The sequence below is a fragment of the Falco naumanni genome, chromosome 5 (genome assembly GCF_017639655.2).
Source record: "Falco naumanni isolate bFalNau1 chromosome 5, bFalNau1.pat, whole genome shotgun sequence".
Classification (NCBI taxonomy): domain Eukaryota; kingdom Metazoa; phylum Chordata; class Aves; order Falconiformes; family Falconidae; genus Falco; species Falco naumanni.
The window spans coordinates 56,861,089-56,875,663 of NC_054058.1; the positions used below are offsets into that span (position 1 = coordinate 56,861,089).

At 35.9% G+C, this 14,575-nt stretch overlaps 1 protein-coding gene across 1 annotated transcript in view; it reads left to right on the forward strand.

The window, feature by feature from the left end:
* The window catches only part of NUP107 (nucleoporin 107), a 33,297-nt gene that overhangs the window by 11,630 nt on the left and 7,092 nt on the right, over positions 1–14,575 (forward strand). Inside the window, exons 6-19 of the mRNA XM_040595631.1 lie at positions 12–115; positions 1,920–2,047; positions 2,369–2,417; positions 3,710–3,781; positions 4,261–4,349; positions 5,227–5,305; positions 6,348–6,461; positions 8,744–8,834; positions 9,996–10,072; positions 10,610–10,669; positions 12,093–12,238; positions 12,344–12,392; positions 13,553–13,622; positions 14,072–14,190. Coding sequence (XP_040451565.1) covers positions 12–115; positions 1,920–2,047; positions 2,369–2,417; positions 3,710–3,781; positions 4,261–4,349; positions 5,227–5,305; positions 6,348–6,461; positions 8,744–8,834; positions 9,996–10,072; positions 10,610–10,669; positions 12,093–12,238; positions 12,344–12,392; positions 13,553–13,622; positions 14,072–14,190 — 1,247 coding nt within the window. The remainder of the gene's footprint in view (positions 1–11; positions 116–1,919; positions 2,048–2,368; positions 2,418–3,709; positions 3,782–4,260; positions 4,350–5,226; positions 5,306–6,347; positions 6,462–8,743; positions 8,835–9,995; positions 10,073–10,609; positions 10,670–12,092; positions 12,239–12,343; positions 12,393–13,552; positions 13,623–14,071; positions 14,191–14,575) is intronic.

Sequence of the window (14,575 nt, forward strand, 5' to 3'; positions counted from 1 at the left end):
ATCTGTTCTAGCTACTATGAGCATGTACTCAGACTTTCTGCATTCCTTCCTGAAACATACATCAACGACCATTTTTGAACTTGTGGATGAGTACGAAAGTATTTGTAACAGTCAGGTAAGTAGTTTGCTTGGGTTTTCATTACTTTATATTACAGTCCCTACCCAAAGTAGTATTGCTTTTTTTCTTTAAGCTGAGAAGCCTCAGTGCTTAACATAGATACTTTAAATCTTCTGGCTGGTTGCAGTCTTATGAGTCACTCAGCGCTAGCACTGAATAGCATCTCTGTTTCCTCGTACACCACTTTGGCACAGGAATACCCATTGTGTAGCTTGCTAATACTAAAAATGTCATCTGGCTGTCATTCCACTGCAAGTGTCAAGTGACAGTAAACATTAGCAGATGTATAGATTTTTTTTGTTAATAATAACAACGTGTGTTAAAATGCACTTATTTCTCTTGTGTATAAATAAAATCATTGTATTATGATGCTTTAAGAGTTCTCTGCTACATTGCTAACAAGCTGGCAGTAGGGGGCTCAACGTTAGCTTTAATGTGTCTGCTTTTAGACGTGTTTTTTTATTTGATTGGCTATTGACTGACAGTTCAGGATCAGCAGGGATTGACAGTTTGAAAGGAAGAAATTATGAATCTTCTATCAATAAGTGTTGATCACAAGAGAGGTGGGCAGGTATTTTTCTTAAGAGACTTCATACCTGTGTCTGTTAAAATGCACTCTTGGTAGGAGCTTGCTCACCCTATGTTGTGCAAATTTGTTGTTGGGGCTGAGTTGGAGAACAGTGAGATCTTTAATGAGACACATACCACAATTGTGTTCCCAAGTGGGAAGCAGACAAGAGAAGGAAAATAAATGTGAAATTTATTGTTTTGTGAGACGGTGGAATTTCCAAGCTGAAATGGAAAAGAAAGTCTGTTCCATTCCTCCTGTTTGAGAATATGGATACTGTCTACAAGATCATGGAATACCGGGTGGTGGTTTTAAGCCATGTGGAACTGGGGGGAGTTGACTGTTGCCAAGGACCTACAAAAGTAGAGTGAAAGATGCTGCTCCAAGGATTGGCTTGGATGTTGCTGACAGGGCTTGGGATGGGGGTGGAGGGACAGCCCTGAGCTCTCATGCTGTCTCTCAGCTGTACTCTGAGATCAGCCTCATGGCTCCTAGCAGCCACAAACTCTTCATGTTTGCTGGGAAGTAATAGAAGGGAGCAGAGATCATGCTCCTCTCTTGCATCATGATGGTACACCTCATTCTTTTCTCCAAACCTGTTGTTCACCTCTCACTTGAAAACTGATTAATATATTGATGCCTGACAAATTGGGTACTCGAGAAGACTTTATTGTCTTAAGTTTTCTTCATAATAAGTAAAGGAAAAGATTAGTTTCTTTTTGTTGATACTGTGAATTCTGTGGTAACCCACAGTTTGAGTTTCCTCGTTTAACAGAGCTAGAAAGGAAAGAGTATCTTTTAGGCACTGATAGATGCTGTCGCAAGTACCAGTAGGACTGACTTTGTTTGATAATGATGTATATGGGAGAAAAGTTGGAGATTTTGGTTGTTTGGTTTGAGTTGGGGTTTTTTTTCCCCAGTGGTTGCTTTCTCTCCTTCCCAGTCTTCTGGTGCTTTTAAATTGATCAACATAAGCTGGTTTTATCCTAGGTTTTTACGGTACATTGCAAAACAAAGCTACTCTCTTGGTTTATGGCCTCTAGCTGTGTTAATATTATTTTTATTAATAATTAAGAGAATTGATGATGTGGAGTATCATCTACCTATTTTGAAGAGATGGTAATTAAACTTGGTTGTTGAAAGCATTTAAGATAGTGAAGAGATTGCTGTAATGGCTTAGAAAAAAATATAATGATGGGCAATATTAACTATGTATAAATTTGTTTACCTCAGGTGAATATACTAGGGAAAATAGTTTATCGGGCAACTCCTGGACAGCAAAAGTTTTCAAAAACTGCCAGTGTCTTGTGGCTTCTCAAGCAGGAGATGGTAACTTGGAGACTGTTGTCCTCACTTTATAGGTAATTCTTTTGAAAAACATGTTACGTTTTTGCACTGAGCTGACTTTCTTGGAAATATTTTTTTTATGAATTTATAGATATGGAGTGAAACAATTAAGTGCCTATTAATAATCTGTTTATGGAACTAGGTACTGATATGTCTAATTATTATCTGTTTACAGAAATGAAAGTTGTAAACAGGCCTATTCTTACTACTTTCGCAACTTCTATTATTTTTTAAAAGAATGTTTTTGCAAAGGTATTTTTAAGTACTTTCACTTGCATTCTGCTGAATTTTCTTAGCTTATTTTAATCATTAACATTTTGTACTTTTATTTCTAGAGACAGAATACAGTCTGCACTGGAAGATGAAACTGCATTTGATATCACAGTAAGCTTGGACTTTTTGGTTGTTTGTTTTTTTTAAGCGATGTAAGAAGCTAAATAAGCTAAATGTTGTAGGGGGGTGAGAGTGTGAAACTAGATGATCTTTAAGGTCCCTTCCAACCTAAACCATTCCATGGTTCTAAATACAAGCTAAATGCTTGTATTTTGTTTTTACAATCTCAGTATTGCAGCCACTCAAAATTCAGAAGTGAAAGAATAAAAAGAGACTGATTTGATTTTTATCAAGACAAATACTAAAATTATTTCATATATTGTGAAAAGTGAATTTAAATATTCAGCTCTAAAGAGAATATGCAAGTGTAAAAAAGTGTTATACACTGTACTTCATGTTTTATTAAGTATTCCACATACACGTGGAAAACCAACTAGAAATAACTATTTATTTCTTTTTAAAAGTTACATCCATAGCTGTAATGTTCCCATAGGTCAGAGATAATTCTGCTTTGCCAAAAAGGAGAACATGCAGTCTCAAGCTGTCTAGGCTTTGCAATCATGATTCTGATTTATCTGAAAAGAAATCCAAATTTTTTAGCATTCTTGTTTCAGCTGTAGTCGTCTTGTCTGTGTCAATACAGCGCTTCCAGCTTTGCTGCCAGAATATGCTTAGGAAAACAACAATAAGTAAATTGACTCCGCCTTTATAAAATTTATGATTGCAGTTGCTTTTTTCTCAGTCATATAATAGCTTCCTCTAGGATTCCCACTGCTAAGTTGTTGCTATTAAATTAAACACTGCTGTGCCAAAACCCAGTATCCTTCTACCTGTGTTTTTTAGGAAAATTCATCTTCTGTTCTTTTTTTATTGCAAGTCTATTTAAGGCCAACTTAATGGAGGACAGCAGACAGAAGGATCAGGGTTCTGGGTGGGGTATTTTGGGGGGTTTGGGTGGTTTTTTTTCTTCACTTGTTTAAGTGTGCATATGATCTTGAAAAATGTGAATTTTTATATATATGCAGTAATAAATGGGATTTAGGGTAATATGAGTGCAGTTAGTGTAATCAATGGATCTACTGTGTAGAATCTGTCTGTGTTCATACATTTGTGAATTATATTTGGAGTCTTATTTTTACAGTTTTTAGTGTCACTGGATGTAAAAGATCACCCAAATAAAACAAATGCATAGTGTCATCCATTTTTAAAGAAGGGGTAGGGGAGATGTAGCATCCTGAACTTGTAGAAAGTTCATGAGTTAGTGTGCGTGCAGTGTTTGGTATTTGTGGTTTTGTGGCAAGTTTTCTTTTCGATGAAGTAATAATAATTTTTTTCTTAAACAGGTTTTAACTGCTAGTGAAAAAACAAATGTAGACAACTTGTTTCAGAAAGATTCACTTGTTCGACAAAGCCAGGTATGATGGGAAGTTTGTAAGATGAGAATGGAAATAGGTCAGTAGACAAATATTTGTAACACTAATGCTCTACACACTTTTTAAAGATGTTTCTCATGCTTATTTTTTTATATTCACTGAAATGTATTCTTTGTATGTGTAAAAATAAAGCTTTTTAGTCTCTAAAGATCAGAAATGTTTTTCAGGCTAGCTTGGAGAGGCTTAGGAAGGCTGAGAGCTATTCCCATTTGGAGCATCTGTTACTGTTCATGATGATTAATAAATTATTAAGTAGCACTGTAGTAACTGCAGCATCTAGTGAGAAATAAGAGATCAAGTGCCTAAACAACCTTCATATTGGATAGTTAAAGTGGAATAGTTTTCATGGTACACCTTTGGTTACCATGTAGATAACAAGTAGGTCCAGAGATGAGAGGAAGGCAATTAAAATATTATTTGTTACCTGTTTGTTTTAAAAATGCAATTTAATTTTATTCCAGCTGGTGGTAGATTGGCTAGAGAGTATTGCCAAGGATGAAATTGGGGACTTCTCCGATAATATTGAGTTTTATGCAAAATCAGTATATTGGTGAGTTTAGACTTTCTTTGATTGTATACATGCTCCCATAAAGTGTAAGGTGCACAGACAAAGAATTGCTCTGAAAAAGTGGATTTTTAAAAAAGAAAAAATAGATGTAAAAATTAATATTTCCTACCCATCTGCTGAAGTATATCTTCTCAAAAGTCAGTTACTGCATTTGAGGAGGCAAGAATGGGACAAAAACCATCAAAGCAGCTTAATTTAATCTTTAACTTATTTTTTTCATAATAAGACACAGTAAGAGATGGTCACCTGCTGAGCTGTCTGTTATTTATGCTGGATAAAACAATTTCTATTACGTGTTTATCAGGTGGTCACTTCTTTGTCGGGCTTTAATTTTTGCCTGTTAAAGTTCTTGTCATTACTTTGTGTCATTGGCCCTTCACCAGAAGCCATTATTGTCATCTTTATTATCAGTGATGGGGTTTGTGGCAGAAAAGACCAAAGACTACCTACCTTTCATGGTAGATACCTAGAATAAACCTGCTTTTAATGGCCAGTGGATGCACGCTTTTCAGACCACGTGTTCATCCTAAGCTGAATTTTTGTCCCAGACTGACTTTATAGTGAATGCTAATGAGCAGTTTTGCTCATGCAGAAACCAGTTCATAGTTAAATACATGAATGGTTGAAATAATGGGTGCTTTTGAAAGAAATTGAAGATATGTGAATTGATTCTAATACTGTACTTGTGAAATGTTGCATTTTCACAACAGTAACACAGTCCATTGATAATCCAACCAAACCAAGTGTGTCTGTTCTGTAACCGTATTCCATGTAACAAAAAATACATTTCAATATTTGTGTTTTATTGAAAGACGCTTGCCAAAAAAACATTTTCTGAAAAACATTTCACTGCTTTCAGGGAGAACACACTACATACCCTGAAGCAGCGACAGTTAAATACATACATTGGAAGCTCTCGAGCTTTGGTAACAGAGTTGGTAAGTATTATTTTAAAATAAGGTTTGGTTTAAGGCTGAGTTTCAGAATTGGTTAGAGAGCATATATGATGTTTTCATAGCCTTCCACCAATTTTTAGGTAGTTGTACTATCCAAAAGTAGTTGAATTATCTGAATACTAGTACAGAAATTATGAGGCAGGACACCTTGGGAGTTCCTTTTGGGATAGGTGAACTTCTGTTTTCTTTCAGCAGGCACTTCCATACCCCACCCCACCCCCCATCACAAGTACCTGTGGTCTATTTGGTGAACTAAATGTCTTTATTGGTACTTTTTATGTCTGAAACAAACTCATGTTCCTAACCAGAAAAGCTTATAAAACTGTTTGGAAGCCCTTGCATATAGGGGCATGCTGTCTTTACACAGTAACTAGTACAATGAAACCAAGTCCTGATGGGATTCCTTGAGAGCTCTATAATTTTATTTTACTTTACTTTATTACTTTTATATTTATTACTTTAATACTTTGATTTATTAATAATTTTACTATATTAGTAAAAGCTAATAGGAGGGGAGTGAAGGAAAAGGACTGTCCAGTAGAACGAGGTAATGAACTGTCTCAGTGACAGCAAAGCAGTCATAGAAGATTAATTAAATTGGGGAGTGATCTGAGGTATTGATTGGCTTGAGAAAATGTTTGGATTACACAGAAGCAAGTACAGCTGTTGTGAAAAGCCTTCTTAGAAGGTGGAGGAGGAGAAACAGTCTGATAGGTAGAGAGGCAGAAGGGGAAAGGATGTTTGAAGGTGAGAACTGGAAGATGAGAAGTTCGGGGCAAAAAACAAGGTGGTGGAGTAAATATAGAGAAATTGCAATGGCTCCTTCTGATAGAAGCAGTGACAGAACAGGAATAAAATAAATGAAAGAGGAAAAACAGGGAGCTATCATGCTAGGTATTACATGGGTTGTACAGATTATTGGGCCAATGTGAAAAAATTATGCCAAATTATAAAACGGGGCAGGAAATCATTGGAAGATGCATATAGGCATTGTGTGGGTGGATGGTGAATTATTTCCTTGCAGGATCCAGATGCTCCTATAAGACAGAAACTGCCACTTGATGATTTGGACCGAGAAGATGATGCAAGGTTATTGAAGTATCTCTTCACTCTCATCAGAGCAGGAATGACAGATGAGGTAAGCTGCAGAAAGTTGTAGTATCTGCGTTAACTAGCTTAACCCGTTTTAGATCTTACTATTAAAGTTAATGAAAAGCTGTGTACTAAAATGTCAGTTTGTTTGGTTTGTAATGATTTAATTTTCAATATATTATCAGTTCTGACAGTGATGGACTGCTAAATTAGTATTTGAATAAAATCTTGCATTTCGTTAAATAATCTGGAGTGTAGAATAGATGTTACGGAAAAAATGATGTATCTTTGGGGTTTTTTGTTGCTTGACTTTTTTTTACTGTAGAGGCTTGATATTAAATAATGTCAGACAAACACACAGGATGTTTCAAAGAACTTTCTAACTGCATTTATAATGATCAGTGGATTATCATACAGGCTTCCTTCTAGATTTAGATCAGGTACTAGGAGGAAATTCTTTACTGAGAGAGTGGTGAGGCACTGGAACAGGTTGCCCAGAGAAGCTGTGGATGCCCCATCCTTGGAAGTGTTCAGGGTCTTTAAGGTGCTTTCCACCCCAAATAATTCTGATATTAGACCGGAACGTGCTTGCAATTTTAATGAGAGAGAGAGGGCTTTTCTTAGAAATAGCATTAAATTAAGCAAACTTCATTGTTCAGCTCCTCTAATGTTCCCTTGGATATATGCTGTGAGCGGAGTTGAGGGAGAGAGTAGGGCCTGTTTTTATCACCTTGTATGAACGTTTGCAATGGCACATTTGGAGGTGTGTCCCGGGACTGAGAGCTGGGGACCAGTGCACCAGCTCCATAGGCTAATACTGCCATCAGAAGAAACAGTTATTTACAGCAGTTACTCTTAACTAATTAAAATAACTTTTCTTTCTTGCTTTCTACCCTTTGTTTTCTTACCTTTATTGTTTGGCAGGGTCTTCAGCAGTGAGAAAACTGATAGAATTTATCTGAGTATTCTAGAAAGCACATTATTATTCTCCCTTATCTCTTTCACTGTTGGTCTGCTTGTTCCCCCACCTTAGAGAATATATGAGGCATATACTTTGCATTAATCCTTAGCTGAGTAACATCCAGGCAATTTTGGTCTTAAAGCTGTTCTGAATAACAATTCCCAGTTGTGAAGTGGCTTTCATGATTTAATCATGTAAATACTTGTGTTGTCTAAAGGCCTCAGCTGGAAACTGATTCCTTATAATTGGCTGTATGTATATATAAAGACATTAATGAGGGGGGCGGGAAAGGGACTTCAGATTCTTGTGCCCAAGACCTTAGACTTAGGAATATGGTTACTTGCTAGTATTCTGTTCCCATATGGTCTACATCTATTCATTTTCTGATAGTACGGGCACATGAGCACATTGCTACAGGGTGATATGAATATAAATTTGCAGCATCAGTTGTTCTGCGTTTGCTGTGATGATGTGCCTACTGTGATAAGTATGAAGTGGGTTATTCACTACTGAAAGAGTAAGATAAAATACTTTGAGTTAACTTTGAATTAAGAATGAACCTCTACTCATTTAATACACAGCAGGTAAGCTAGAACAACTTGTCTGTTCTTTAATTTTAGTGTTTGTCACCATTCCCAAAATAGCTGAAGGTGTGCAGCCTTCTAGTTTAAAAAGAAAAAGATTTAGCTAAACAAAACCAAGACTGTATGTTGCAGTTTCTCTCATACTGTTTTATCAGTCCTGGAACACTACATAATCTTTAGCTGACTTTTTTTTTTTTTTTTTTTTTTTTTTTTTTTTTTTTTAGGGTATAGGATTGGAAGAATTGTAGGCAAGCTTTTTTTGTAGTTTCTGTGCTACTTTCCATGCTATTCAAAATAGCTTTGAATTAAATCTGTTCGTACTAGTACACAGACTATTGAATATCATTATGGGAAAGGTGGGATTGCTATTTTTAATTAAAAGTGCATGCGGGATTTGGAAGGCAAAGTCAATTGGAAAAGTAGATGTCTGTGTGAAGAGATGGATTATATATCTAAGCAACAAGATGACACCTTAAACGTTTAGATCGGAAGGATGCCTAAAGCTTTTTAAACTAGCAAAGATGAGAGCGTATTTCTCACATTACTTTTTCAGTCAGTATTTATAGCAAAATGTTTAGTGAAAAAAACCCACCAATGATTGTTTTGTTTTATTTACTTTGAGATCTTCCAGTAATTTTGAATTTAATATTCTTTGTGCTTATTTTTTGCATAGTAGCATCTCCACGCAAATAAACTATTACAATAGCGTTCACATTTTTAAAGGAGAAACTGATGGTTTTCCTGCCTTGAAGTCTGTTGCTGAGAAAATCAATTCTTTTTTAGGCACAGCGCTTATGCAAGCGATGTGGTCAGGCCTGGAGAGCTGCAACTTTGGAAGGATGGAAATTGTATCATGATCCCAACATAAATGGAGGTATCTACTTCAAAGTGCATTTGAGACACATGTAAAAATAGGGCAGAGGGCTTTCTCTTGAAGATTTCTGTCTGTGGCAAAGAGAAATAGCTCACTCTTTTCACCTTAAGGGCCTGTTTTGTATCTAAAATACTTTACCACGTCTGTTGAATGTGTAAAAACTAATATGAAATTATTTTAGTTGAAGGTATGAGTTCACTGAATCCACTTAACATTATAAAGTCACTTTCTTTTTGAAAATCAAGCATAATCACTAGGAAATAAATGTCTCTGTATGCCAGTCAGATCTTCTCCACCTCCATATAATATTTCAGTCCGTATATTCTCAACATCTGACTTCCACCACCTAGCAAACACTCTGTTGCTTACAGACTCAAAGTTGGACTCTATATCCAGCTTCAGAAAGGTAGAATAGGACTGGAGTTCAGCAAATGTAAATGCAGGAAAACTACGTGCTTTTAAAATATTTGAAAATATTTCTTCTTAGTTCTGGGGTTCCTTGCGCATGGTCCTATTTATAACACAGTACTTTGCTTTTCTTTATGCTCAGGGCATTGCAGGTTTTAGCAAAGAATTTAAGAACATGTTGTACGTAGCCAGGTCTGGAGGGTTTAATGCTTTCCTACTTTTCAAATCCTGGTAGCCTGTTACTTTTATCTGCATGCTTCACCAGTGTCCTTGCCTTGTTTTGAGTGTACCTACCTAGCCTGCTCTTAGGTGGGTTTTAATTCCATGCTGCATGCCCTCAGGCAGACGTGTACAGAACAGCAGCACTGAAGTAGTGACGTTTTTTAAAAGTTTGTATTCCTTAAGATACAAAATTCCTTTTCTCCTTGTGTTTTCCAAATGTAAACATTGTAGATGTGTTATGGTCAAAAACATTATTTTCTTCAAAGCTAGATAGCAGCTAAGCTTTCAAAATATTGTAACTTTAAGATGTGCATTTACTGAACTTCCCAGAAAAGCCACCTTGTGGTCCAGTCAAAAGCATCAAAATGCTTTGGGAAGAATTCCGAAGAGATTGAAATTGGGTTTAATAATAGCGAATAGGCTTTCTCTTGTTACTGGTTTCTCTCATTTTTCAATAGCACTTCTTTTTGGTTGTCTCCCCACCCACCTCTTTTTTTTTTTTTTTTTTTTTTTTTTTTCCCTTGTATATAGGAAAAGAGCTGGAGCCTGTTCAAGGAAATCCATACAGGTGCATTTGGAAAATAAGTTGTTGGCGTATGGCTGAAGAGGTGAGATAATGCTGATTTGCTTGATATTGATATAGAAATTTGAACTTTTCCAAACTCTGTAATGTGATATTAAGTTAACCTACTGGCTCTGTTTGCTGCTTATAGGATTTGCAATTAATGTTTCTAAGAGGACTTCTGAAATAACGTATTTATGTCTTGCAGTGAGAAATCTACATAATCAGCACTAATTCTTAGGCCTCGGAAGTGTCTGGCTTTTTTTTATTTGCTTGAAAGTGAAACTGCTGACACTAACTTTGACTTTCATCTTGACTTAATTGAATGGGAAAAGAAAAATGTTGCTTTCTTTCCAGGTCAATATAATTTTTTCTGGTAAGTTACAAGGGGATGCCAGTGAAGGGAAAATCACTTGCTATTCCTATGTTGGCTCCTGATAACGTCCTGTGATTTTTCCAGCTTTTCTTGGAAACTGTTAGATGCAACATTTTGTAATAGATTAATCTCTAATAAAATATAAAGTGACTAGAAAACTTATATGCTTTGTAATTAAAAGTTATAATTTTTTACTGATTATTTTAGGAGCAGTTTAATAGATATGAGAGAGCAATCTATGCAGCACTGAGTGGAAACCTCAAACAGGTATGCCAAGCCTCCTAGTTAAGTGGTGTTTGGTAGCTGTGCATTTTCTCATATGTGACGGTGATATAATCAGAAATACTGCAATTACTGGACATTGTACTTTTAAAGATCTAGTAAGCAGGGCAATAGCAAACATTGCTGTTTTAGTAGACATGTTCCTTGTAGGATTTACGTGCCTTAATTAAATACACAGTAGACTTTTCTTAATGTTATTCCTGCTGACTTTCAGTACAAACAGTTCTAATGTTGTTGGTTTACTTCTTTTCTAGTTTATTATTATTTAAGAGCTTATATAGCTCTCGTATTCCTGCTTATGCAACATAGTCTTATGGATGAGTTGCTCTATCCAAAGATTGTTCTGTACACAAATTTCATTATCGATAGGTTTTCTACTGTAAACTTCACAAAAATATACTTTTATCTTTAAGTAGTTCTCTCTTTTTATTAGTTTTAATCCTCCAGATGTTTTTGCGCTCTCCCACTCCTAATTGATTTAAATGTATTTATTTATTTATTTTTAAGAACAGTGAGCAACACTGCAAACTATCATAAAAATTTTCTTGCTGTTACAGTAATCAGTGGTAAGCTCCTACTTCAGGAGCTTGATTCCTCTCTCCCACCCCCATCTTGGTATGATGTAGTAGAAATAAAGATAATGCAGAAAATAAAAAGAAGGGGAATAGGGAATGTTTTCAGGTTTTATTCATTGAAATTTAAAATCACTTATTTTACAAGAAAAAAAGCATTGTAAAATTATACAGACTTCTAGAACAGAAGATGCTTACCTTCTTGTGACAGCACAGAGACATTTAATGAAATGAAGCTTCAGTAATTTCAGTAAAATTCTGTAAATTCAAAATTACTATAAGAGAGAAGTGTCATGAAATGCAGTGTTTTGTCTGGAACTTGTCTCAGGGTTTCACTGCTGAAAGAACCTAGCAAGATTCAGAGAAGAACTGGATATAAAATACTTCATATCACCACAGCGGCGGTACTTTTTCTCCTACCCTTCATCACTCGCTACTGCACCAAGACTTGTGCAACCATGACATAAACTAGTAAAGCCAAGTGAACCCGCTGAAAAGTGATTGGGCAGAAAAGTGGATAGTCTTCATCTGGACTCGTTTCCTGAGGTTGTACACAAGAGGGGGGAGTGATGCTGCGTCTGGAAGGAGGATAGGACAATTTGTATTGACTACCTTTGATACAAAATAATCAAGGAACTAGAGCATTATTCAGTGAAAGGACTTTTTTCGTATCCTGCTTTGATAAAGGAAAGGCTGCTGTTCAAGATAGTTGTTAGTCTGCTTTGGTGCCCAGAAATATGATCTTAAATTGCTGTTGCTCTGTTCAGATTCTGATAGTTCTCCATCACTTACAAATTTTGTGGTGTTTTGTGGTTTTGTTTTTTTTTAATATGTAGCTTCTTCCAGTTTGTGATACATGGGAAGATACTGTTTGGGCATATTTCAGAGTCATGGTGGACACTCTTGTTGAGCAGGAAATCCGAACTTCAGTAATAACTGCAGAGGAGATGGAAGAGCTGCCTAGAGATTATTTAGAAACAAAGTAAGTTTTAAGTGAAATTATGTTTCTGCACTCAACAAAGTATCCTGTATAGTCTGTTTGGAATATTCAAGGTAACGTATTTTGCCTTTTCTTTCCTATTTGAAGCTGGACCTCTGAAAAAGTTTTTGAAGAGCTTCAGGCAACAGACAAAACGGTACAAAATAATTACAGTGTTTCTCCTCACTGTTTACCATTTTTAACTATTCACTAGGTTCTACTTTTACTACACTATTTAATGAAATGCTCAAATATGCACAGTGACCAATTTATTTTAGGTTTTCTATGTCTGTAATGCGTAATTTCTCCATTCAAATAGATGTTTCTATATGCTGCCACCTTTTAATGATGAGAAAGATACAGGTTTTGTCTTTCCCCATATCTGCCAAACTAGCTGAGTGTGCTAAAGAAACAACTGACTGTAAAGTGTTGTCAGACTTACAAAGCAGTCAGAGTAAATCAACTATTTACAGTTTGACAAAATGTGTAAAGATTGATGACATACCATTTTCTTTATAGGAGGTTTCAGTTTTCCTTATGGGAGGTTTGTGTGCATATTTCAAAACGTTTGAAAAATTTGAAGACATATTTCAAAATTATAAAGCATGTTCGCTTAAACAGAGTGTGTTTCTTTGTTACTTTTAACACCCAGGATACTTACTTCATTTAAGATGGCATCTATAACGTATCTTAATTTTGTAAAGATTAAATTGAAACTATGCTTACTTTTATTCGATGGAAGACATCTAGCATTTATCACATTGCTAAGACAAAGGCATGTTGAAAGACAGCTTGCAGATTGATGTGGTCAGCCCAGCTGCCTTCGCCTGCCTAGTGCAATCGTCACCATATAGCAACTTTACAGGTGGCATTTGAATTATATTTCATGCATTAATTCCTCTACTGGGGAAAAAAAAATTCTTCCTCCTCCACTAAGTTTCACAGGCCTTTTCTTTTCTTTAAGGATTTATACACATGACACATGGTTGCTACTTCTGTGACTTTGTAGATCTATTCTCTGTAACTTTGTTAGTTATTTTCCTCTTCAGAGCAAAATGCCCTTAGTCTTGGATCTATTCCATGAAAGTATTAACTGCACAGATCTATAGTGTAGCTCTTTCTTTCAGTTTGTCAATATTCTTGTAATTTGACATTGAGATAGCAAGTACCTTTTCTTCTGCTGTTCATGCAGAATACTCTTTGAAATAGGATAGCTTTTTTTCCCTAAGGAACCTTTGCTTTATTTATAAGTTTGCTTTCTTTACGCATTAGGCTATAAGATTTTATTCAAAATTTGAACTTTTTTTCTCTCCCCAGAGGGTTATAGAGGAGAATCAAGAACACTATCATGTGATTCAGAAATTCATTATACTGGGTGATGTGGATGGTGAGCTTTTCTTGAAGTGATTTTTTTTAAATGTCAACTGACTACATTATTTCTAGTGACCTTTCCAGAAACTTATATGTGAGTGGATTTTAGAAACACACAGTAGGCAAACCCCACCTAAAAGCTAAGCTGCTGCTTTCATCAAGAACTGTAGGAACTTTCTGCAGTTAGACATACACAGTAGTTTTCAAAGAAATCATGAAATCATGGTAATGTGTCAGAATGTATGAGAGACTATTGCCATAACTTTTTTCTGAGAAATGACAAAATACATATAGCAATTGCTTAAGCCAAACAGCTAAATCTTTCTAAAACTGTTGCTGTTCTGTTTTATTGGGTTTTTGAGGTTAAATTTGATTTGTTGAATGAATGCATAATTTCAAAATATTTCTTAGGTGCTTTTTTCCCCCGTGATACGGCTAATACTGACATTTCCTTGGTGGCTATAGGTTTAATGGAAGAATTTAGCAGATGGCTTTCCAAAGACAGAAGTGTGCTCCCAGGACACCTCCTTCGTTTCATGACACATCTTATTCTGTTTTTCCGCACTTTGGGCCTGCAGACTAAGGTAAGTTCACTTGTATTTGATTTGTTGTCACAGCAATATATAGTCTAAATTAGAAATGCTTGTGTGTGCATATATAAGCTAAATGCAGTGGTGGTACCAGGCTGATGAGGAGCTGCATGCTTAAACAGTGTATTTGTTGCTCTTGGAGCCTAAATAACAACAGTCAAAATTAGAAAAGAGCATCATCCTCTTCCCCTCCAGTTCAGCTTGAAAATTATCTTTTGAGGGTGACTCATTCTACTCACAAGCTCTTTACTGAGAAGGACCTGACTCAAACTTCAATGTAAGGCTGATTCATAGCAGCCAAGGTGCTTTGGATATAACCCGATCTTACAGAGTGTTTGGAACTGTACCTACTGCTGTAAGCTCATAAATGTTTTTGCAG